Source organism: Typopeltis vanoorti, chromosome 14 (genome assembly GCF_054136105.1).
Source record: "Typopeltis vanoorti isolate ZY-2024b chromosome 14, IOZ_Tvanoo_1.0, whole genome shotgun sequence".
Lineage (NCBI taxonomy): Eukaryota > Metazoa > Arthropoda > Arachnida > Uropygi > Thelyphonidae > Typopeltis > Typopeltis vanoorti.
This window is the reverse complement of record NC_143562.1, coordinates 103,056,483-103,084,383: the sequence shown is the minus strand read 5'-3', so window position 1 is coordinate 103,084,383 and position 27,901 is coordinate 103,056,483. Positions and strand designations below refer to the sequence as shown.

General features: G+C 35.2%; 1 protein-coding gene across 2 annotated transcripts in view; it reads right to left on the bottom strand.

The window, feature by feature from the left end:
* LOC150099811 (casein kinase I-like) overlaps positions 1-25,100 on the bottom strand; it is a 211,494-nt gene extending 186,394 nt beyond the window's left edge. For both annotated transcript variants that reach the window (XM_090404498.1, XM_090404499.1), the window contains exon 1: positions 24,521-25,100. In XM_090404498.1, the coding sequence (XP_090260624.1) occupies positions 24,521-24,767 (247 nt within the window). In that variant the 5' untranslated portion in view covers positions 24,768-25,100. The remainder of the gene's footprint in view (positions 1-24,520) is intronic.
* Positions 25,101-27,901: the final 2,801 nt, after the last annotated feature.

Sequence of the window (27,901 nt, the reverse complement as noted above, 5' to 3'; positions counted from 1 at the left end):
AGGATCAAAAAAGAGGAGACATGATAGAACCATTTAAGTTTTTATAAGGTTTTTTATAGGATTGACACTGGAGACCTTTTTTTTTATTCCAGTATATGGCAATAAGGGAGAGAACAAGGGGTCACCACTGAAATTTGCTGCACTCTAACACTCTTGCTAACCATAACAGTATGGTTAGCAAGAGTGTTAGGACTAATTTTTTGCTTGGAGGGTGGTGAATGGGTGAAATGGATTGTCAGAGCTGGTTGTGAGTGCTTCATCAATGAATGAGTTTAAGGAGATGTATGAATAATGGATCTCCAACGATGAGTCTTCTGACTCCATAAAGATACCTGTATAATAATAAAAGTACATGTGTACTGTGGGCAAACTAAGTTTTTTTTATTATTATTTTTACATAATCTGGAAACCTTGCAGTGAGTAATGAAATTCATTTGCCACCTAACACATTCATAAATCATACTCATAGTGGAATTTGAACTTAGAGCATACTGAGTAGACAGCAGTTACACTACTTTGTCCATCAAGCTGGAAAATTTAAACATAAATTTGTCTTCTTTTAGGGTGACCTCTGGTCTAAAATTTAATCTGTTTAGTATATCAATTTTAATTCCTTTTGATTTGTGCATTCATCAGCCTAGTTGGTTGAGTGGCTAGTGTATCTGCTCTCCAATCAACAGGGCATGGATTCACAGACAACCCTGCTGTGGGCATGGATGTTTGTGAATGTGTTGGTGAAAGATGAATTTCTTCATCTGGTGTATGACCACTGCTCCACTTAGTGGAGGCCTCAAAAGGCTTGAAAAGTTCTAAATGTTTGGTTTTCTAGAGCTGATAAAAAAATAAATAAAAATAACAAAATATATATAAAATCAATAACAATATATATAAAAAAAAAAATCTTTAACACACCTACGGTGCAAACGTACTAGAGGTTCATAAATAAATCTTTCGTGGGTGGAAGCCAAATAAATAAAGTATTACTATTGATTTGAAATTGTCTGATTCACTGTGAGAGGCCACTCTATGTTGCATTATCCACCATCCACCCCACATAGTATTTTCTGTTAACTATGTGTCCTCTGGCTTGTCTATTTTGCAGAAGGAGAAACCTGTATCAAGAAGATTAACTTCTGGTACCTCTATGAGACTCACAGTCTCTCACCCTCAACTGAAAAAGTTCACATAACGATGAAAATCAAACCCAGGTGTTTTCCAATCAAGGGGAGGGGGGCGTGGACCATCATTCTTCCAATTGCACAACGCAGGTAAAATGCATTATACCTCTCTAATTTTATACTTTATACTTTAGGCATTATACCTTATGGTATTTCTGTACTTAATTTGACTGTTCAATAAAACTGATTTTGCTGCATTACCATGAGTGCACAGCAATGTTTACGTGCTTTTTCCTCCTCCTCTTGGCTAATTTCAATTGATGTTATTCCCATAAAAAAAAAAAAAATTGGGACTACTTTTAAAAGTTGATTATTTAGTCTAACCAACCAACAAGATCATCTTCCTGGGGGTCTTTACCATTCACAAAAAAAAAAAAAAATGGTTCTTTTCTACCCTCATAGATCAAGCCAGAAGGAAAATTGAACCATTTGCTCATACTTACCAACCATAATACCAGATAATCATTTTCATTCTTCCAACACTCTGGATCTATTCTTAACCAGTTGTTCCTTTAATATTATTATACAGGCATTTCTGTGGAAATGCCTGTATAATAAGTCAGTAGACTCATTATGGGAGACCCAAACCGTCTACACAACATCTATCATACCTCTTTTTAAACTGATTGACAAACGAAGCACTGACAACTGAGTCAGGCAATGTATTCCATTCATTCACCACTCTCCAAGAAAAAAATCTAGTCTTCACACCCTTGTTAATAACAATCTTACTTAATTTTCAGGGATGACCTCTTATTCTTCCACCACTATATCCCACTGCTAAAATATTTCCCCTGCATCAATCTTATAATAACCTTTTGTTTTGATAACTTAAATGTTTCTATCATATCCTTCTTTTCTGCCTATCAGCCAATCTTTGTAATCCACAAACTCTCAATCTATCAATGTAGGGAGTACAATACTCACCAACGTGGTCACTCGCCTCTGAATCTTTTCTACCACTTCCTCATCTCCAAGGAATCTCCAGATATGGACATATCAATTACCCCAGTCTTCTTTACAGATAAATCTCTTTCCAGCCAATCTCAGTCTTATATCCTATGGGACTACAAATGGGATGGCCTTCAGGATTTCCACACCTTTTTTCCATGGTCTGATTACTCTTCTAATTCAACTATCTATTCTGACAAAGTAAGTGATAAAATCCATAATGGAATAAGGGCTTCATTCCCCATCTTGCTTCAAACCAATGATTTCTATCCAAGCTAATTTTCTAAAAAAATATGGCTTTATAGTCTATGATAAAAATACATCATATGTTTAATGGCTCTAGTCAAAACTCCAGTTCCTCACTCAACCTGCACAACAGCCTGTGTAAGAAAATTATCAACAGGTCTAAAGCAGACTTTCCAAGAACCAAATTGACAAACCTGTTTCAACTAAGAATTAAGCCTCTACCCATCATTGTTTCCTCTTCTAAGCATCCTGATGGCACCATCATCCAAAATTAAGACAGACCTCTTGGCATTAGTCTTTTCTCCATTCTTATATAGATAAATAGCACAAATCACCTCTTAACAATACAAAATGCGCACGGCATGCTTCCTCTGATCTTTTGCTGAAATGATATCAGAAAAACCCTCATCATTACTAACACAATAAACCCTCGATTTAACGGACTTCGAATTTAACAGACAAAATTTCCGGTCCATATGTCACATGAAAATTAACACCCTGTTGATTTTAAAATGCTTTTAACCAAGATTTGCTTATAATTAAATTAACAGGTTATTTTTTGTTATTAATTTCCTGTTATTTTTAACAAATTTTGGCAAATAGGCCATCATATGTTGGAAAAACACTGTAGTAATTTAGTCGACATAAATAAGTCACTGCTCATAAAACATGTTCGGTGAATGATTAGTATGTGATCACACCAATCATGCTGTAATTGGTTCCTTTGTCGAGCGGCGTGACTTTCTGCACCACTTTTAATGCGTGCCAGCCAATGCATTCAAAAAATCTACTTTATCATATAACAGACTTTGGGATTTAAAGGACACCCCCCCCCCTCACTCGAATTAGTCCATTATATTGAGGTTTTACTGTATTAATAAGTCTCCTTGTGCAGATGGTATCCAGTTGTGTTCAAAACTTTTTCTCAAGAATTAGCATCCATCCTTGTATTACCTATATAAGCTATTATATTTATCTGAAATCTACCGAACTAACAGCATGAAACCAATTCTTTATCCAGCCTGTCCCTAAAAAAGAACACAAAATTCAACCATCAAATTATTATTCCATTGCTTTCACTTCAACACTCTCAATTAGTGATCAATATGGAATCTACCATTCTCATTCTATAGCAGGTCTGGCTCACCTTACTTGCTTTTGGACACAGGCCATGAAAAGATTTGGAGAAAAGTATGTTGTCACACTAGATATTTTCCCAAGGCATTTAATTGTTGACTGCCAGCTGCCTTAATGATCATTCAATGCATATAATGGTGGATGGTTTCTTCTCATCAGACTTCTTTATTAATGTGGGAAAAGTACCCAGTTCTGTACTCTCACCTATGCTCTTCCTCTTATACATCAATGATCCCCCCCCCTCTCTCTCTCTGTAGCTTCAAATTCTATTCATCAGAGGAATGGAGAGTACTGTTATCAGCATCATTCTGCTGATAGCAGTGCTCTCCATTCCTCTTCATTAAAGAAACCCCAAAGTACTTAATTATTCAAGCTACAAGATCTTCCACAATCAATGTTTTAAACAGTGATTTTTCTCACTATTTTCAAGTGGTGTGAAGATAACTTAAGTGAATTTCTATGCTATAAAATCATGATCCTGTCTTAATAACTAGTTGTTTTAAAGGAACATGTGTAGTAGACATATTATTAATAATGGTTGATGCATATAGAAAATGGAATTTATTAACTCATATTCCTTCATTGTTACAAAACCATCACAGAGAGAGATGATTGGTTGACAACATTCAAAACATGGTTGCAAGACATGAGTCACATACCATAAGATTACTTGCTCATGTCTTGGTCACAGCTCAATAAATGGGAGTGTTTATTATTGTTGTTATTCAGGCCTCCATGGAGTCAAAAGACTCATCACGGAGGTCCTTCCTAGGAAACACAAGTCTATCAAGACTCATCATGGGAGGTCCCTCCTAGGAAAGGCAAAGTCTATCATACCACTCCTTGAACTCACTGACCGTTCTTGCTCTCACCACTCTATCAGGCAATGCATTCCACAGTTCAACCACCCTCCATGCAAAAAAAAACACTCCTCACCCTCTTGCTCACAGTTTCCTTTCGTAACTTTCAGGGATAGCCCCTTGTCACCACTCCTTCCTGCTGTTCAACCAAACAAAAAACTCCCCAGTGTCAAAACTGTAACCATCTCTCAACAGTTTAAAAGTCTCAATCATATCACCTCTCCTTCTATCTACCGAACTCTGCATTCCACATTCCCTCAGCTGATCTTCATAACTAACATTGTACAGTCCTGAAACCATCTTTGTTATCTGCCTCTGTAACCTTTCCACAGTTAATTTATCCCCTTTAAATTCTGGGGACCAAATTTGAGAACAATAGTCTAAGTGTGGTCTGATCAGGGTCTTATACAATGGAATGATAACTTATCTCTGCAGGTCAGCATCCTTCTCAGTATTGCGGCAATCCCCTGCGTTACCTTCACCTTTGCAATATGTCCCCTGAATTTCAGGTTTCTATCAATCATCAACTCCAGATTTCTTGTCTCCCCTACTTCCTCCAATAGAGTATGAAGTGTCTCAAACCTCAATACCTTACATTTTGCTGCATTAAACTGACATCTCATTCATTTACCAATCTGTCCAGTTTATTCCAATCCTCTTGCAGGGTTACCACATTTGCACTATTACTAATAACCTTTCCCAGCTTCATATCATCCACAAACAACTGAATATCCCCCTGCAATCCACTGACAAGGTCATTGATATAGAGGTTAAACAATATAGGTCATAGTATACTGAGCCCACGTAACCTCCTTGAAACTGCCCCACCATACACAACTCTCTGATACCTATCGGGCAGCCAATTCTGAATCCAGTTGACCAACCTGACATCCAAACCCATATGCTGCAACTTAAATATCAGCTTATCGTGTGGCACCCTGTCAAATGCCTTTGCTAAATCCAAGAAAATGGCAGTATATGCCTTTCCCTCATCAACTGCTCTTGTTACTTTATTATAAAAGGCTAATATAAGATACAGAACTTTAAAAGAAGCAGCTATGGTATTACGCACAGGCAATAATTTAAATAGAAATCAGGGCATTGCTCTTAAAGACATATGGAAAAATCTCATCATCTCTCTCAGTTCGACAGAATTACAATATGCAAATAACTACAAAACACGTGGTCATGTACCGAAATCTGACTGAAGCTTTCGAACACATGCACGCCTTCAAACAGAATGATCAAATGTAATGGCCTAACAGTTACTATAGTGTATGTTTGAAATGTAACTCAATGCATTTGTTTTCACACCAGTTCAGCCTTGAAAATGCTAGACAGTGGCTAGTGAAACTTGTTGGCTCTTTGTATATTTTATCATTTATCTTCTGGTCTTTTAACAATAAAAGTTATTTATTTTAATACATCAGACCAAATATGTACAATTTAGGCTAATATATTACTAAAACAAGAGCACCCCTTAACAAATCCATGTCGACTCTCACAGATAACATTACCCTCATCTGCCCAATGCTCTATATGGTCCCTTACTAATTTCTCCAAGATCTTAACAACTACTGATGACAAACAAACTGGCCTATAATTAGACACTTCCAGTCTGCTATCGTCCTTATGCAATGGCACTATCTTACCTTCCCTCCATTCCCTGGGCACCTTTGCTGTAGCCAGACTTTCATTGAAAAGCCAGGTCAAAGGAGTTGTCAGTTCTTTAGCACATCCTCTCAAAACTCGTGGTGAAATACCATCCAGTCCTACAGCTTTACTGATATCCACAGTACTCAGTATTTGGAACACACTCTCCTCCTGCACCTCTAAACCTCGAACCTGCCCTATCCCCTTGTATTAAAATTTATTACTCCAGGATAAAATACTCCAATAAAGTGTTTCATTGAACAATTCCACTATGTTATTAGAGTTCATATGGAAACAAAGTTCAGAGTTCATACTGTCATACATAATGCTGTCAACCGATATTTTCTCCTTAATGATGTCCTGGTAATGTGAAAGAAATATATACGATTAATAAATTATAGTTTTATGTATGCATCAACTGTTATTAATAATATAATAGTCCTGTCTTATTACCTGGAAGAAAGATTCTACCTCATCCTCCCCTTATTTTTGATAATCTTCTGATTTCCAATGAAGATCAAGTTTTGCATCTTGGACTAACTTCCACATCCAGCTTAACCAGGCATCAATGTATTATATCCAAAGCCTTCTCCAGACTGTGAAAAACTTGGTATTTCTTATTCAAAATACTACTTCTCTCTTTCTTAACTCCCAACACTATAAATCCCAAATCCAACTCGCCTTAGAATATTGTTCTGATATTTGGGATGGTGCACTGAAAGCCTCCCTAAGAATTCTTGATTGTATAAAAAGATAGCAATCTGCTAAAAGATTGCTGCCCCCCTCCTTCCCCCCTCTATCTTTAGACTCCCTTCAATCACTTTTTCATAGGCATTATGTTTTTTTTTTTTTTATAGGTACTTTCATGGGCATTGTTCCACTGAACTGACTACTGCTATTCCTCCACTTTCTTCTTAATATGTAAGAACATGAGTAGCCACTGCTCAACAGCTGTGCACAGTACAACACTAAACATATCAAACAAACTTCTTGACTTCCTTCATTCCATCTTCCTCTGTTCTTTGGAATAGCCTTTCCCATACTGATTTTTCCAAGTGAGTAGAATCCCCAGCTTAAGAAATTTGTTAACAGATTCTTTCTCCTTCTTTAACCACCTGCCAAACACATGGCATTGCTGTGTTATAAGTAGATCCTTTGACATCTCTTGTGCAAGGTCAAAAAAGTGCAAATATCAAACAACCATTCAGTTAAGAGCTTCTTCACCAAGACAGGATGTTATATCAACAATAAAGTGGGATTATACAATCATGCATAAGTACATCTTATATTCAAAAATCCTTTAACCTCCCAAACGGCTAGGACGTCTATAGACGTCCAACTAAATCTGGATATGTTTCAGCCCACCTGTTTAAAGAACCTGGATAAGAAGTGCAATTTGACTGTCATGTCCATTAGAAAGTATGATAATCCCTCACGCTGAAGAGAACGGTTAATCGGATTATCTCGCGTTCGCAGCTAGCTGCCTCTCAGTTGCCTATAACAAGAAACGTACTTCCTTGTTCCATGCTGGTCAACTGGATTTTAGTTATATAGGATAGACTAAAAATAGAGAAATTATTTATATTTTTGTTTTCTCTTTTTATTGTGCAATACAATTTTAATGTCTGGACAAAATAAAGATCTTGTATAATTTGTTCACTTAAAAATATTTAAGTGAACAAAGCCTTACCTTGGAGAACCAATTTAATTTTTTATTTTTTTTTGCGCAAATTTTTTTCTAATCGCTTACTAGACAAAAGATTTTTCTTTGTTCTCGAAGAAATTAATTCACAATAATTATTTGAAATATTCTTTTAAAAAAAGAAAAGAAAACCGGCTGCGGACGTTCCAGATTATATTATTTTTATTTTTGTACAAAACCATCGAAATCAAATAATACTTCACAGATCTCCTTTAGGACACGTTTGAGCAACTTTGCTTTATAGAGAATAACATGAAATTCTTTAATCATATTACTAAATTTTTTCTTCATGTTGTATAGTAATCTACTGGTCTTTGTACTTTCACTTTCTTGGTTTCCTTGTATAATTGGTCATTACAAAATGAAATTAACAGTTATGATTTAAATTTATATTTTCTGCATAATTCAGATATTTTATTCTCCAATTTTTAAAGTAAGCGATACATTTGCTTATTTTTATCTTTCAGAATATGTATATCAAAATTTTATTTCCTTTCACAATAAAATTGAACTTTATTTCGCCTCTGATAGTTTAACCCCCCCCCCATTGCATTACTATCACACACCCGAAAATTGTTATGAAACATACGTACAGTTTTTATTTAATTCGTTATTTTTCTCTAGTAATTGTTCCACATAACTTTAATTCTTCGATACTGAAACTATGTGGTGATTATTATAAATTAGCAACTTATAAATCAGACAATATACATATTATTTATGTATACTGTCTGATATTGAGAGACCCTTTACTGGGGAAAGGTTACTGCATTACAATGGATAATTACTATATGTGTCCTGAACTCGCTGATTTGCTTTTACAGCACTGTACAGATAGTTATGGTACTGTAAATGCAAAAAGGCGAGATATGCCTCCAGATCTGGCTTCAGGAAAGCTATCGAAGGGGGAAATCCGAGCTTATCAGCGAGGGAAAGTCTTTGCACTACGTTGGAAAGACAAAAAAGATGTTTTTCTGCTGTCTTCCCTGCACAATCCATCAACGGAATCCGTGGAGAAGCATGGTTTGAAGAAAGAAAAACCCATTGCTGTGTGTGCATACAACGACACTACGAGTGGAGTCGACAGGTGCGACCAGCAGCTATCATTCTACTCTGTAATGAGGAAACAGCATAAAAAATATTACAAAAAAGTGTTTGGACATGTATTAGATTTTGTTATTTGGAACAGTTTCCTCCTGCACAAGAAAAAATGTTTGTCTACCATAACATATCTAGAATACAAAATAGAAATTGCGAAAGCATTGCTGCATGCACATGCGCCTTCTTCAGCAAGCAGAAAAACAGGAAATCCTGCCAGACATCTGAGGTTGAACGCTGCTAACTCCAACCATTTTCCCGAAAATCTACCACCAATGGCTAATAAAAAAAAACCTGCACGCAAATATTATGTATGTAATAAAAAAAATATCAGAAAGGAAACAAAAATCTGGTGCTCTGAGTGTAAAACTACTTTGTGTGTTTACCCTTGCTTCAAGGTGTTCCGCACTGTTCAAGAATTTTAAATTCTGAACAGTATGAAATAAAAAATGTTTGTTTTCAAGGCCATGAAAACAGTCCTTTTCAGGACTACAAATATTGATAGAGGGATACTTGAATGAACTGTTTCCTTTTCATCTTGAAGGCGAATTTTTAAGTTCTTTTAATGACACAGAATGATATTTTCGAAGGAATAAAATATAAGAAGAACTGGAATACTTTTTCCAGTGCCTCTGGAACTGGAAAGAGTATTCCAGGTAAAGTATTTCACTAAAACAATAAAAAATAATGAAATAAAATCTACCCTATATATATATAAAATGATAAGCCTTTTTATGTCATGTTTTTCTAAACGTTTTGAAACTCAGAGGCTACCCTGAGTGTCGAGGCTTCAAAATTCGAGTCATCAGAATTCAAGGGCGGAACCCCCCTTTCGAGTTATCACAATTGAAGGAGAACTAGCCTACCAGACCAGAACACAGGGGGTTGGGCTTATCCCTCCCCCTACTTAAAAAAGGAAATATATAAATAATAACGGGAACATTTTTACCTTGCCAACACTCAACATCAATATATATTATTATTATTATTATTATTAAACAAGACCTCATGGAGTCAAAGACTCATCTAGGAGGTCCTTTTATCTCACACACATCTCATCATACCAGGTCTTAAACACATTCAAACTCCTTGCAGACACCACACTCTCAGGTAAGGCATTCCAATCATTCACAACTCTGCACGAAAAAACCTGCCTCTCACTCCCCTACTCACACCCTCTTTATACAGTTTCCAGGGATGACCTCTGGTTCTCCCCTGATCTCCCACTATTCTCTGTAGAACTTCTCCACCATTGATCCTATAACAACCCCTTACCAACTTGTAGGTCTCTATCATATCTCCCCTCTTCCTTCTCTCCACTAGACTCTGCAAATTACATCTTTTCAATCTTTCCTCATACTCAACATTCCAGAGGTCAGAAACTACCTTAGTCAGTCGCCTTTGGACCCTTTCCAACATCTCTTCATCCTTCTGAAAACCAGGTGACCAAATCTGGGCACAATAGTCCATGTGTGGCCTAATCAAAGCCTTATACAATGGAACAAGAATCACCCTACTTCTACACGTCAGTGTCCTCCTCATCATTCCCAGAAGTCTTTGTGTTCTCTTCACAATTTTGGCGATGTGTCCCCTAAATTTTAGATCCTTATCCACTATCACTCCCAGATCTCTTATTTCCTCTACTTCCAACAATATATTCTCACCAAGCATAAATTCTGCATCCCATCTTTGTTTTCCAAATTTTAAAACCTTACATTTTGCAACTTTGAACTCACATCCCCATTTGCTTGCCCAATCACTCAATTTATTCAAGTCTTCTTGCAAGGCCACAACATCTTCACGACTCTTTATGGTTCGTCCCAACTTTGCATCATCTGCAAACAACTGAATATCTCCATCCAAATCTTCGCCAATATCATTAATATACAAGTTAAATAGTAATGGCCCTAAAACAGATCTCTGAGGCACTCCACTAGTGACTTTCCTTTTCCTGGATATTGCACCCCCATACACAACTTGTTGATACCTATCAGATAGCCAGTCTCCAATCCAATGCACTAATCTAATATCCAACCCCATCTGCTCTAGTTTGACTGTCAACTTATCATGAGGTACTCTATCAAAAGCTTTTGCAAAATCCAAGTATATTACTGTGTATCCTTCTCCTCTGTCCAAGGAAGCAGTCACTTTATTGTAATAAGTAAGTAGATTACTAAAACACGACCTCCCTTTAGCAAATCCATGCTGTCCATCAAAGATTATACCATTGTTGTCAACCCAACTCTGGATCCTAGTTCTCACAAGCTTCTCCAACAACTTAACCACAACACCTGACACACAGATAGGCCTATAGTTTGATGCTTGAGTTCGATCACCTCCTTTATGAAGTGGCACAATCTTGCCCTCCTTCCACTCTTTAGGGACTTGACCAAGTGCAAGACACGTATTAAAAAAATATGTCAAGGTAGGTGTCAACTCTCGGGCACATTCCTTCAGAATACGCGGTGATATATTATCAAGTCCCACAGCCTTATTTACATCTAGTTTACTCAACTCCCCAAACACCTCTTGCTCACTTACAGTCAGTCTCTCCTCCCCATCATCAACTGCTCTTAATCTCTCCATGAAGTCACATTCACAAGATTGAAAGATCTTGTGAAAGATTGAAAGATATATATATATATATATCTTTGTATATATATATATATATATATATTACAAAGTTTTGTAATAAAAATTTCTGCAACAATGAAGTTTGACATAATCAACAATATTATTACTACCTTATTTCTGTTTCTCGTGTGGGAGAAAAACAGTAAAATGTCACTCTTATAATTATATGAGATGTTATAATGGCAAAAATAGTAAGAAAAAAGTCATTTGCACTTTCTCTTCAAAACACAAAGAAAGAACATTGTAAATTCAGCCAGTGGAAAAGAAAATACTACATATTTTTCTTCTGTTATCTGAGTTTTTTTTCCTTGTAGTAAAAAGAAGAAATCACTGCATATAACATGGAGTCTGCATGAGGGAAAAAATCTGGAACTTTGTTACATTATAAACGAATAGAGAAATCATGTCAGAAAAATTATTCACGTAAGATTCTAATCTCAGCAGACATAACATTTTCTTCTGGATTACATATCTAAAGCAACTGAACCTTTGCTACTATTTTACACTAAAATGAATGGGTATGTTCCTCAAGTGATTTACGTTTGTAACAGCTGTCTTGCGAACGATTTATGAAATAAATTATCTGAAATATCCGCAGATTGATTAGGTCTATACCCCCCCCCCCCCGAAAAAAAAAGAAGATTATGAAACGCATATGCACCTTTTCTTTGAAAATAATTCAAATCCTCTTTTTCAAGATAATTGTATGATTTAATTTCTAATTTTTGATAATAAAAGTGAAAAAATTAAGCAATTATTTTGGCATAAATAATGTATAAGCATGTAAACGAAATGTCAGTATTTTTGTTAGGATATAGGTAATCAACAATCGAAAAGGAAACAAGCCATTCTTGACATATTCTGCACTACAGCCTGAGGCACTTTAGTGTTCTCCCCTTTCTTCTCAATAGCACTGAGAGTAATAAGCCTTCAACTTTTCCTCCAGCTAAGAGGATATTACCAAGTATTTATAAGATGTAGATTATTTCAGAAATAGCTTCCAGAAGCAGAAGTAATATTTAGATTTTTTTTTAAAGAAAAACAAACAAAAATAATACTACTGAACTTTCTTTTGTGTGGTATGCATATAAACAATTTTGCATGGTGAAAATATAGCATATTATTTCTAAAATTTCACATAATTTCAGCGGACAGTAGAACAGCTGGTTTTAGATTGCAAATAAATAGAACAGAATTAGAAGCTTCACGGTACAATCTGATTGCTGTATATCTTTTGTCAAAATGGTAAAATGAAGTAATTGATTTTGAATGATGTCTAGAAAAGCTTTCAAACCTGTATAGAAATTTAGAGTAGTTATGCAATTCAGTTCCAGGAGAGGATAAGGAGGTGGGGGGGAGCATTAGAAAATCTTCAAAATGAGCAAAAATTTTGAATCATTCCGTATATGATATTTTTCACATATTTTCAACATATCTACGAGGATGTGCATTAGATATTATCATAATATGCATAATACAAATAAATAAATAAATAAAAGACAAAGGCGAAGAATCACTGCTAAAATATCATTGGATATAAATTTTTGATACCAAAAAGACAAATCGGAAATCGATTGTGTCTTTTTAGTATCAAAATTTTTTATTTTAACATTTTTTTTTATTTTGTCTTTATGAATAACAAAAAATCGTTTCTAAAACTGAAATGTGATGATCCATATAATGCTATTATCTAGAAACGAAAGCAAAAGGACATATTTATTTCAATAAATATTATTTTAAAATATAAATATTTGACATAATATTTTCAAAGCAAACATTTGAAAATTCTGAAATTCGAAAAAAAATTATTCTATTATTATACGTAAAGTGAAAGAACAATCAGTGCTACTCTTCCAGTGCACTGATTTGTAGAATAAAATACACCAAATTTACTATCACTAAATAGATTTATTGCAAAAGCTGATCGGTGGTCATTTCAGGATTGATTTTTTTCACATATGTGAAATTCGTTTCAATTTTTGGGAAGAGACACAATAAATCATTTTAGAGGCAAGAAAGGTCAAATAACTTAGGACAGTAAATGAAATTCTAAGCAACACAATAGACGTAAAGACAGGGGGGGACACAAAGGTCACTCAGCAACAGTTAATCCACTAATGGCTATAGAATAGCCGTAACGAGATTAACGGCGGAGGAAGGTAATGGCATGATAAAAGGTAGAATGCCGACGAAGTTTCGATCCATGAAAAAAGCTAGGGAGAGCTGACTATATCATCCACACCAGCCGGTTGGGAGGTTAACCAAAATTATTCAATATCCAAAAACTAACTGAAATATACCTGCCTACTCTCCAGATTCAGGAAGGGAGACCTGCAATTACCAGACTCTGTAATTTTTATTTATTTATTTATAATTTTTATAAATATTAAAATTTAAGTGTTGCAATGAAATTCCTGGCAAAACTTCTCTAAGTTCTAGCTCACACCATGCCATGATCATCATGACAGTCTGCACTGACACTTTGCAGCTATTCACTAACGTTGTGACACTTCGTCACACCAGTAGACCAAAAAGGTAAAGTGGAACAAACATTTATAATTTTATGTGTTTCTGAAAAATGCTAAAGTTATGACCAATTAGAATTTCTTAAATCTGTGTTTGTTTAAAACTAACTGTGAAGACACATGCATTTAGGTTTTATCAAAGTTTGAACATGACTGCAATCTTGGGGAGAACTACCCACTTACAGTAATTATTATGTAGCCTTGTTTTCTTTGTTGCTTTCTATTTCAATCTTGTATTGTGTCTTTCCATAAGCTTGTCCATTTATGCAAAGCACATATTCATAGCTGTTTGAATTGCATTCACATTTCACTCGTGAATCTTAATTATGAATGCTACATTTATATAGATAATTTTCTTTGTGAAATACAGTAGCAAATTATGTTCATACTTCTCAAAAAGCCCACATCATGTTTTTACTCTATTCAGTTTTTAGTTGGTGCACCAACAAAAAAGAAAATTGCTGCAATCCTTAACACGTAAAACAACAGGTGTAATAGGTGGCTTACCTACTTGCTTGCAAAGAATTACATATAGTGCAATTCTATGATAATTCTGTGTAACTCAATCTGATGATATCTCACTATTGCAAGACATCACTAGAGTGGCACAATTTGACTGTCAGATAACAACTCCCTTGTTGTGTGTTGTATTTTGTTGCTTTCATATGCTCATGTTATATGGCTGAATTCAGCATGTTTACTGAATGAAGTAATTATGACTAGTTACATTAATTAACTTCATGAGCACTATCCACCCATTGGGGCACTTGCCAAGGGTACCAGTGACAGGATATTTCACCATTTATTAAAACTGTCACACCAAAAAAGGTGCATATCCTCAAATTTGCCATGGGTGCCAAAAATCTGGCTAAGCCACTGTACCAGTCGCATTACTGTGATTAGCCTCAACCATAATTGCTAATTACATTGAGTTTATGACATCGAGCAACTTCAAGCCAAAAGCAGTTAACAAGACTGAAATAAGTAGATACTATCGTAGGAAAAATAATGGAGACAAGGGGGGAAAAAACAACATAACTAAAGATAGTAAAATACCTGAAGCGATCGTATAAATTTCGTATAAATATGAAATTATCAAATCTATAATTATTATAATAATAAACAATAAAGAGAGAAAAACTCACATTAAAACTCATTTATTTGGAGAATTTTTGCTTAAGTTTCATAGCCATTTTCAGTACCAGAATTACAAAACAGCAATCAAACAATAAAATTTTACAAAAGTGCAACCTTAGTAGCAGATGTAAAACAACTAAAACGGTCAATAATTTCTAACCAAAAATAAAAATTATTTTAATATTGACTATTCTAGTGGTCTTACATTAGTTACTAAGGTGAATGCATTTTAGAATTTTCTGTTATTGTTTAACTGTTGCTCTATAATTCTGTATTGAAGATACCTATGAAACTTAGGTGAAAATTCCACAAATAAATAACATTTTAATGCAAGTTTGTTTCCATTTATAATTGGCTATTATTATGCCAACTCATGGTATTCCAATTTATATGGGTATCTCCACGAAGTCAAAGACTCATTGCAGAAGACCCACGCTAACAATTATTCACACAATACCTACCATACCTCTCCTTAAGCTCGTTCACCATGGGGGCACTCACAAATACCTGTGACAATCCATTCCACTAGTTCACCTCTCAAAAAAAACTTAGTCCAATACACCCTAACTGACCATTTTTACACTAATACCTTCAATCTATCCTCATAGGACGCATTCCACAGATCTGTTACCAGCTTGGTCACCACCATTGCCAAGAAACCTAGGTGAATCAATCTGTGTACAGTAATCAAGATGTAGCTGAATCATAGCCTTATAAAGAGGGGTTATAAACCTCCCTACAGAGATACTCTGGATCTCAGTACTTATTTCTATCGCTTTGTAACAAGTGGAAAAGAGATGCCAGTTCACTGAAACTACATATCCATGGTTTTATGTGCATATCTCAAAAATGAAAGGTTATAAGCCTACAATACATTAGCAATGTGAGTGAGTCAAGTAATAATCCTGAAAACCTGTCTCTAGGAAACACTTTCAAGCCATCAGATCTCCAATAATTAGGGTGTGGTCTAACCTGGGTTATGAAAAATCACCTAAAGACATTCAGCAATATCCATGCCACAGTGGGATTCAAAGTTACAACTTGCCAGTTGGAAAGCTCACTACTGAACCGAGAATCATCAAATTCCTGACATGTACCCTCAAGGGGTGTACAGGATATTATGATCAATCTGTTATCTGTCAAGATTCCAACATCATCAGATCTTATATTGTGTCTTCTAGGGCAATTTTTACTGTATCAATCCACCTATATCTTGGTCTTCCTCTGTGTTTTTTTTCCTGCCAACCTGGCAGAGAACAGTTATTTTGCTAATCTCAACCAAGAAGACTGGCATTATTTGATGTGCATTGATGCTAGTTAAACTAACCTGACTAAGCATTTTATAGATATTGCCCTGACATTTTAAGCTTATAACAAATCTTACTAAATATCTTGCATGGATTACTTCCACTTCACATCATGGACCCTCAAATCCACTGCCTCTGCCACTATTTCTGTTCTCCCACACACACAGGTTCCTCACCCTGAACAGACAATTTCTAATAGTTATCTTGATTATCTCTCTCTTCAAAGATGGTTGGTTCAAATTCTATTATTCTCACAACCAGCCTAGATGCCTGGGTGAATAATATTTCTGCTCTTCAACAAAGCAGCTACAAATTCTGTCACCTAAAGACATTGCAACATGACTGTTTGCAAAGTCTTTAGGTGACAATTTTCAATCTCTGGACCATCACCTTTTTTAGTGGATGCTTGAAGTGGCCTGAAAAAAAGGTACTCAAGTTTGGCTTGAGCAGGATTCCGAAATTATCTAAATGTTTTAAATAGGTATTATTTCTGGGAAAATTCCCATGTTACTCCTCTAAAATAAACGATTATTTTAATGGCTAATATAGCCTACTTTCGTTTAGGAGTGCTCCCCCCCCCTTTTTTTTTAAACAATGTCATTGTCTCTTTACTCAAATCTTAGGATATTATTAAAGTGTTATAAAACTAATATATGAAGAATAATATAGGAGGAAAATTTGGACATACCTTTTTTTTTTTGGATGTTGTTTTCTGTCTCCTTGTCCCAGGGATATGCATTCATCTGCTGTTAAAAGGAAGGGTTTTTTGGGAAAGTGGGGAAATTATTTGGAAAAAAAACCCAGGTTTTTTATATATTTATTATTATTATTATTAGTCACCTCTGGGGAGTCCAAAGACTCATCGAGGGAGGGCATCTACTCTACAACTTTGCTTCCACCACTCACAATCCACCAACTGACGCAACTACACCAACACCATCTACCACTAACCACCACCACTAGTATTTCTACAGACAATCACAAACATCCATGCCCATGGCAGGATTCAAGCCCGCAGTCTCTTGACTGGAGTGCGAACAAGCTAACCACTCGGCCAGCCAGGCCTGACTAATAATATAATATAATATTATTATTATTATTAAGGGTGGGTAGAGAGCATTTGGGAGGAAGGGGGATGAGAGAAGGATCTGTAGATAGAAATTATTTTTTTGGGGAAGAGGAGGGATTGATGGGAAAAAGTCAGGGGATCCTTCTTTAAACCCCCCAAATGCTCTCTACCCACCCTTAATAATAATAATAATATTATATATATAAAAAACCTGGGTTTTTTTCAAATAATTCCCCCACATTATTTTACTCCCACTTTCCCCAAACCCCCTTAATTTTAACAGCTTAACAGCAGATGAATGCATATCGGCAGGACAAGGAGACAGAAAACAATAAAAAAATAAATAAATATATATATATATGTCCAAATTTTCCTCCTATATTATTCATCATATATTAGTTTTATAACACTTCAATAATGCCCTAAGATTTGAGTAAAGAGCCAATGACATTGTTAAAAAAAAAAAAGGGGCACTCCTAAATGAAAGTAGGCTATATTAACCAGTAAAATAAATGTTTTAAAGTCTCTAGCACTAAATGTGTTTACTGCATTTTGTCTGCAAATGGTTGAAAGTCAACCATTTGCAGACAGGACTGTGAAAAAGTTAACCTCACTTCAGTGATGCTCTTATTTCTGGAATAAATGAACCGGTATGGAGTGCTCCTTTTTTTTTTGCCATGCTTTTAATCATTACTCGAAAAAAATCATTGGACATGTTTACTGAGTCCTCAATGTAGCCGTATATCTGGTACTGATTTCTCTGTTTTTTCTAACTCTGGGCTGTGACGTGCAATTCAATCTCTCTCTCTCTCTCATATTCCTGAAAGCATTTCTTTCCAAAACAATCATCTCCTTTCAGCTTCAATCCTAATGGCTTTCATTTGCCTATGTCAACAAACATTCTCACTTAAGAGCAACCTAAAAAAAAAACAAGCATACAATTCAATTCCTTTCCTTCGTCTAGTCTCATCCTTGACATCCATATTTAAAATACTTCAGCACATTCTGACCATTTTATCATTCTCTATCATGTCTGCTCAGCTCTCTGATATGATATCTTGGCAACTTTTCAGTCTCACCATCTCCAGCATTCCAATCAAATCCCTTGTTATAAGAGTTGCACTTCTCTTATAACAATTATTTCAACTATCACAAGTATTTTGTCTATATCTCTCCTTTTCACATTAGAACACTCTCCAATTTTCTCCAGTGACTATTCTTTTATTACACTTCCTTGCACAACATGAATCACTGATTACCTCTGAGCATGGCTGTCTTTGCCAATATAATTTCATATCAACTATAATTTAGTGTCGTGGCCACTGTTATTCCTTCTTCCCATATTCACGTTACTCTTTCCTCGTGAATTTCTGCAGCTGCTTTTTATTGCCATTCAAAGTACAGAAAAATAATTTTTTTTATTATTGCTCCATGGAGTCCAAAGACTCATTATGGGACCACACTATTGGTCAAATGCATCGACCGATGAAGCCCTAACAATACTTTGACAACCCATTATACTTAGCAAGTGAAAACTAGTCCTTACACCTTTGCTAACCACACACTTAGTTTCCAGAAATAACCACTTGTTCTATCCTCTCTAGCCATACTGAAAAAAATTGTCTCAACCCCCCCCCCCACCACCACCACCAAAAAAAAATCACAGAGAGCATCACAGACTATTTGTTCATCACAGACCTTGGTCACTCGCTTCTAGATCCTCCACCACCTCCTTATCCCCTAGCAACCCAGATGACCAAAGAAATAAGCATAGTAATAGGCCATAACAAGGCCACAAAGAGAAATGTCAACTTCTTTCTCTCTCTCTCATTAGTGTGTTCTGAAATAACCAAGTAATCCTATGACCTACCATGGCAATCAGTATAATTGGTCCTCTGAAATTCAACTCCTTCACCACCAACAACTCCAAATCCTTTGCTTTAATTTCCTGGAATACAGTTCTATCAATGTGGTACCAAATTTGTAATATTTTCATTCTCAAATACATAACTTTACCCTTTTCCACATTACACTGGCACTCATTATCTTTTGCCCAATACTGTAAGCCTATCAGAATCATCCTGCAGGCTTTTGATTATTATTACACTATACAATTTAATCAACAGCAAATGATTGAATTTTCCTTCAAATCATTTCTTGAATCATTTATGTCCAAGTCAAACAGCAGTGGACCAAGCATACAGCTTTGCAGCACACCACTAGTCCAGCAGCATTACCGTGTAGTCATTCCCTTTATCTAACTTAGCTTTCACTATTACAAAATCGTAAGTGAATTACTAAGGAATGACCTTAGTAACTCAAAGCCATACTGTCCACATCAAACATCATACTCTTATCTGCCAATACTGAATTCTGTCTTTGGCCAACTATTCTAATGTCTTTATTACACCCAATTTTTCTATAATCTGCTATGGCAGTCTTCTAGCCTCCTTTATACAATGAAATTATTTCACCTTCCTTCCATTCCCTTGGGACTTTATCAGAGCTAAGACTTAAAGAGATTCATTACAGGCAATGCCAATTCCTTTGTACATTCTTGAAATACACAAGCTGATATCCCGTGACTGTATTTTCAATGAGATTCCAATCCTAAGTGCTTCCGATCATCAACCTCTATTATCACGTCAGTTACTGTCACATTTGTTAAGCAATATCTTCACTTGGCTGAGAGATCCTTGCAAAGTATTCAGTCAGTTAATTGGACTATTCTGGCTGTGTGTGTTGAGGCTTAAGTGCTGTGAAGAATTCATGTTGGAGGTTTAATGAAATATTATCAGCACTGAGAAAGGATTAAAACTAATTTTAATGCTACCAATATTTCTTCTCAGTCACAGAGACATCTTCAGGGATTACAAAAAATTTTCTGTAACAACACATACAAATACAATACAACAGTGAGTGAAAATCTAGGTGGTGTGCCCTCTACTGGCATTTGCAGATGGCCTAGGATGTAAAGAGGTATCTCTGATAATTAATGTTTCCCAAATTTTGGGAAGTTTCAAAGAAAGACTGTTCTTTGAATCTGCATCTGCACACTCAGGAATCAACCTAATTTAAATAAATAAAACTTCCCAAAATTTGGGAAACATTAATTATCAGAGATCCCTCTTTATATCCTAGGCCATCTGCAAATGCCCATAGAGGGCACACCACCTAGATAGGACTTTAGTTTCACTCACTGTTGTATTGTATTTTTGTGTGTGTTGTTACAAAAAGTTTTTTGCAATCCTTGAAGATGTCTCTGTGACTGAGACGAAATATTGGAAGCATTAAAATTAGCTTTAATCTTTTCTCAGTGCTGATAATATTCCATTAAACAACATGAACTATTCTGGCTACTTTTGTCACCTCATTACCATCAGCATTTATTAAGTTTATTCTTCCATAGTCATCCTGCCTTTTACTTGGCCCACAGCAAAAGAATTCTTTGAGATTTCTTTTCCTAATCTGACCTTGCCTTCCTTACAATGCTAGTCACCTTTCTTGCAGGTATCTGGTAGTTTGTAAACATGCTGATCACCTTTCTCCTTATATACTCTTCACAATATATATATATATATATATATATATTTTTTTTTTTTTGCAGCTCCTCCTTAACTATACTTCTCAGCCATTTAACTCATATCTGATTTATCCTCTTGGTCTTGGGTATACAATTTGATATTACTTCGTTCAGATACACTTTGACTATGCACTGCTAACATCCTTCCCTTGCAGATTCTTATGCCATGGCACACTACTTCAAGCTGTCTCCTAAGCTTGTCAATCGTCCTATACTTTCACCTACGTCCCTTCTTAACTGAAAATTTGACAACCACCAAAGTCAATGAATGATTACATTCCTCCAATTCCATGTCTCTGGCAGCAGATGAATTTTCAGTTCCTTTTCCACTGCCAATCTCTTTCCTAATTTAACAATTTTCCACAGAACTTTCCTCAACTCCTTCCTAACCAATTCTGTTTAATGAATTTATTACTTTCTTACAACAATTACTATAAGAAAACAGCAAAGCAATTTATGAACTGAAAAAATAAAATATTATATATATATATATATATATATATATATATATATATCTGCTGTTACACAAATAAAATTTCTAATAAGGTCTAAATATGATTAATAAACAATATAAAAAACCCATATAATTATATGATGTAAATGGGACATTACAGAGTACAATACATATCCTACAATTAGGCTGAAGTAATCTGTTAGAACTGAAAAAGTATTGGAAGATGATTTGATGTCAAATCAGAAGTATGCCAATGGTGCAGGCTATTTACATTGTTCTTCATCGCATATATATCATGTTATGAAGGAAAGGGCATTAAAATCTGGAAATATTAAACTCTGCTCTCTTTATACAGATGATGTTATACTCCTTAAAACAAAAACACTCTAGTCTTCACAATTCTTTAACTAAACTGAAGAATATCTAATGTAACAAATTTTGTATGAAAACAGATAATAAATATCAACTGCATTAACAGTGAAGAATCTATAAGTAAAATATTTCGACTATTTAGACATGACTTTTAGTGAAATGGTACATTAAATATAGAAACATCCAGCTGATTAAATTTATGGAATATAATCTCTCTCTCTCTCTCTCTCTCTCTCATTAGAAAGAAAATAGCAAAAACACTGCACAAGCAGAATGCAAGACAATGTTCAAACCAATTTTAAATTGAAGATCTGAGAAATGGTTTTAAAACAAAACACCTAATCAAAATCTAGAGATGACAGATATGAGAAAAATTACAGGAGTGGACAGATTGCATCAATGGCAGAACCATATTAAACATTAAAATTTAATCACATGAAAATTTAATTCCTTTTTAAGATAATAGAAAGGACTTTGACATCATGCAGAACAGAAGAGGAAAGGCTAGTACAGAGGTTTCATGCCAAGAAAGAGAATGGCTAATATCAAGATGGATTGATGCAGTTAGTAGTGACATAAAAGACAAAAATTTAGATGCGAGTTTATGGAAGACCTGACAAAGTATTAATTTAGAAGAAAACTGTTGATAGGGAGAATATAAAAATGCAGAATTAATTATATAGTACTACCAGAGTATTCTCTATACCCTGTAAGGGTGCACATCATAAATTTGATGATGGAATATATAATATATATAAGACAAATCATTACAAACAACCATAAACTTGATAATGAAATTTCAGCTAGAATAACAGCAGAATGAAGTTTTTAATCATTATAGAGAGCTATCTAAAAGCAATTTATCAGTTGCTAGCCAAATTGGCTGAGTGGTTAGTGTATCTGCTCTCCAGCTAAAAGGCTGTGGGTTCGAATCCCGACATGAGCATGGATGTTTGTGGTTGTCTGTGAAAATACTAGTGGTGGTGGTCGACGGTAGATGGCATTGGTGTAGATGATTAAGGTAGTTGCAGTTGGTGGAGTGGTGAAGACGGAGAATTGTAGAGTAGGTGCCCTCCCTCGATGAGTCTTTGGACTCCCTGGAGGTGTTATGTAATAATAATAATAATAAAAGAAAGATCTACAACCAAGGTATACTCCCAACAATGACCTAAGGTAGTGTGAAACCTGGAGTCTGATTAAAAAAACACCTAGAGAAACTGAAAACAACACAAAGAAACATGGAAAGAGCCATTTTGGGAATAACCTGGTTAGATAAAAAAAAATAATATATGGATAAGGAAGCAAACAAAGGTAATGGACATTGCCTTAGTAATAAAAGACAATAAATAGGCACTGGGCAGGACATGTAATTAGAATGTTTGACAACAGATGGACAAAGACAAATTAGCTGTCGTTGTAGCTAGTAAAAGCCAATCAATAAATAGAGTAAATGATATGTTGTCTAGCCACTCAGCATCTGGCCCACACCTTAAACTATGCATGACCATAAATGAAGTCATGACTATTCATGTGACACAAACTATGGCTGGCAACTCATCATCAAAAGAGTAAATATAAACATTTCATAAATTTAGATATAAAAGTCAAATAATGAGTGGCTGAAGAACATGTAAAATTATGTAATGTTATTCCACTCGTTACTACAGCAGAACACATCTTTCATTTTGTATATTTGATCAATTCCAAAAATGCTTTGCAAAGTTAATAAGTTTTTATGTTTCTAATTGTAATTTAATGGAGTTTACTCCTAAGCAGGGAAATAAACCTGAATTTGTAGTCTTAAGAAGAATTCTTCTGCTATTTTTTTGAGGGGGGGGGGAATTAAGCAAGTCTTGTACAAAGACTGAAGGAGTGTGCCTTGTGCAAAACAAACTAAAACTGGTCATAGAACACACAATTAACAGGAACAAAATAAAAAAAAAATTGGTAGGTAAATGGGATTCCATGGAGATCAAGTTCTACAAGAAGTCATAATTGTGCAACAGTTTAAACCCATTATATAGTATAAATAGAATGCATATTAATAGAATATATTTGCTACTGACAAGCTTTAACTAGCTACAATGCAATGTGATTTCATATCATCATCAAATTCATGATATGCACTCTCATGGGATATAGAGAAAATACTGGCAGCATTCTTAAGATTTTTTTCTATTATTATAAGTATCTTAACATACCTATAATAAAAATAAATCTCTGAATGATTTCAAAATGTTCTTTTTTTTAAAAAACTTTTACAATAATATCTATTTCATATCATGGTCTAAAGATAAATTCAAATGTCATTACTCTGTGAATATTGGAAATTTATTATACCAAGGTGAGTTGGTAACTGAATTGAAAATTTGAATTTCTGTACTTTCATAAATATTGAACAAACGTGTAACATTTCTGAAGTAATTCTGTTTATTTATTTATTTCTGTTATTGGAATATGCAGTCCATACTTCAGTGAACTGATGTTTGACTTTAAACAGATAAAAAGAAATCAACAAAACTGAGTAAATATTTCATGTTGTGAATCTAACAGTTTTTTTCCCCATTAAATTCTACTTTATGTATATTCAGATATATCTCTTTAGACTGCTTACCTAACCTTAGTTCTCCAAAATTACCACTGCCGATTTTCTTGCCGACTTTGAAATTTGGTCCGACCATCAACACTCCAGAACTACTAGAGCCCGTTTGCTTTGGATACTCAACAATTATTGTGCCTTTATAGTTATTTAATTCAGCAGTTTTGTAAGGAGATGGTTTGATGAAGCTTTTATTAGAAAACTTCGATGCAACTTTAGTCTTCGACGTTTCATCGCAGTATTCCCTAGACTGTTTTTCCATGTTAAAGTACAGCTGTTGGGCCTGCTGTAGAACCGTCAGGCCTAACTAGTAAGTGGGGAGAGTCAGGGCAAAAACCCGCTATCGGTGCGGTACAATGGTGTTGTTGTCTTGTCTCGTCATAAGCTTCAAGGTACATAAATGACTATTTATAATAATTACGACAATTACAACAAATCAGATTGTTCAGGACTAGTCTGTTATGTTTCTCCAAATGATTTTGGAAACGTGATGCATCAGCCGACTTCATGAAATATAACACTACACTGGTGACCACAAACTGACAACTGTGACGAGCATTCATTCACGATACTCGCTGTATTCACACTTCCCAGGTTAAAAATTTCCGTATAGCATACAAAGCAGTCGTTTCGTATTTACGATGATCCCTAAGTAAACAAAATAAATTTATATCCTCGGTTACATGTTGAATACACATTAATTTTACAATAATTAAGTCTGCAAGAAAATACATACATTTTAATAATACAAATGTGCACATTAGCTGTCAAATGACTGGAAACGTTTTTTTTTCTTTTCTTTTCCCCTTCTAGTTCTGTTTAAACCATATTTAGGATGATAGCAATCAAAGCCGAATGTGATATTGTTACATCTCCAACCAATCTCAAATGAAATGCAGCAGGTGGGAATTTATATCATTATAAAGACGGTCCTATTTAGGATTCTTTCACTTAGAGCATCACGGGTTCGCTGTATATTTCCAGTAATTATAAGTGTGCATAGCATGTTTTCCGAACGAGTATAAGTCTCATTGCAGCCACTTCCGCGTGAGACCGACCAACTTTCCTTTGAACAAACAGCTGCTATAAACGTTCCTCGTATGAACACATCTGCTAATGGGCTATTTCATCTCTTCCTCGTATACTAGGAACGGATGAAATAGTCCATTAGCTGACCAATTTGTTCCAACTCTCAAGAATTCTTATCAAGGTTATGCAACAGCTCTAGAACTTCATTCGCATGCACCTCTCTCTTTCTCTTCATCCAAAGTAGTGGTAGCACTGTACACTATGTTACATTTGCCAGGTTCCCACATCTTGGTGAAGTGAACACTTATTATTTTAATTGCCTTGTCTATTTCTGAGGTTATTACCTGTGTAGCTCAGTAGAAGTGGCGTTTGCACTCTAGAGCGCTTGACCGCACGACGAAAGGCGTTCGAATCTAGTTGCCGACTAGAGGAACTTTTTCTAAGCCTTTTCTCGGCCGGTTCCAGAGTTAGTCGATCTCTGGCACTGGCTAGCGGGTTGTTCCTCCCGGAAACTCGGGTTTTTCGTCCCGTAAACTCAAGAAAATCAGTCGCCGAACCCACACTATTTTTGGAGAGTTAATGGAAAAAACCTACTTGCCCGTGCCAGAGATCGACTAACTCGGAATTGGTCGAAGAAAGGCTTAGAAAAAGTTCGTCTAGTCGGTGACTAAAATTGAATTTAGGTCTTTCTTTGGGTGACCTAGCTCCGTGGGTTAAAATTTCAATTCCACTGAGTTACACAAGCTTCTCTTTTAATAAATCTGTTAATACTCCTTGTATTTCACTATGCGGAATAGGCAAGACCGTTTTAGCCCTGTCTAACTTTTGTAAACTTAGATTTTGCAGACTCAGTGGAGATTGAAAGTTCAATCTCTACTGGAAGCCAATCGGATAGCTGGCTCAAGACTATTGCTAAGTGAATAATAATGATAATGATAATAATAATAATCATAATAATAATAATCATAATTAATGGCGCTCGCAATTTTAATTTTGATCAGGAGAAATATATCAAAGCAATTTCAGGTAACGAACATTATAAATATCTAGGAATATTACGAGCCGGTGATAAACTTCACCCGAAAATTAAATAACAGATAGCCGAGGAATGCACCAAATGAGTCAGCAATATACTGGGGACAAACCTTAATGGAATAAAGATAATTCGAGCAATAAACTCTTAGGCTATACCAGTGATTGGATACACGACCACCATAGTAGTTTGGACAAAATAAGACTTGGGCAAATTGGACAGCAAATCTTGAAAATTAATGACTCATGCATCATATAATGCGTAGTAGATACAAGTGGTCAACGAGGTGATGCCCACCGCCTTTATCCACCAATAAGAATTGGTGGACGGGGTCTGCTGCAAGTGGACAGACTCTGAAAGAAGAGAAAGAAGAAATGAGTTTGAAAAATGACATCGACAACGGCACTGAACAATTCTTCAAGCAATTTCGCAAGAAAGCCTTCTAGAAGAATCTTATTACAAAAAAAAGGAACAGCAAAATAACCGATATGTGGGCTGGAAAAATAAACCCTTGTATGGCCAATATACTCGAGACCCTGTGGAAAATTTGACAGGCAATAGCAACGATATGGATATATATATAAAAAGAACAGAAGGATGTATTCAAGCAGCTCATGAACAGGCATTATAAACTAATGCAATCAAAGCCAAAATTGAGAACATTAGTAATAATAGCAAAAACAGATGATGCTATCATAAAGATGAGACTGTAGAACATCTCATCAGTGCCTGCAGCAAGATAGCCCAAACTGCTTATAAATACTGTCATGATCAAGTGGCCAAATAATTCATTGGCATGTATGCTAAATATATGGTTTTCCTATTTCTGATAACTGGTGGCAGTATAAAATAGAGACAGTATTGGAAAACGAAACAAAAAAAATTCTCTGTGACTTTAGAATACAAGCTGATCGGACTTTGGAACACAACAAAAAGTTTGGATTATTGACATTGCAGTACCGAATGGTGACAACATAAACAACAAAGAACTGGAAAAATGACTAAATATCGAGATCTGGCAATGAAAGTTGGCCAGCTGTGGCTTTAACACACCAAAATCATCCCAATTGTTACTTGGTGAAATTTCAAAGAAGCTATTCAATTATTTACAAGAATTAAATATATATAAACGAATTAACCACATCTGATCTTCAAAAAAAAAAAATACTCGGAACAGTCCATATTTTATGACGAATTGAATATGAACTGTACTGATTCACTAGTCAAATGGTTGTTTGAATGATATCTTGATTTTACTGTGTATCATTTGTGTGAATAAAGTCATAATAATAATTATCATTATAGGATGGGCATCCTCCATCGTGTTCCAATAT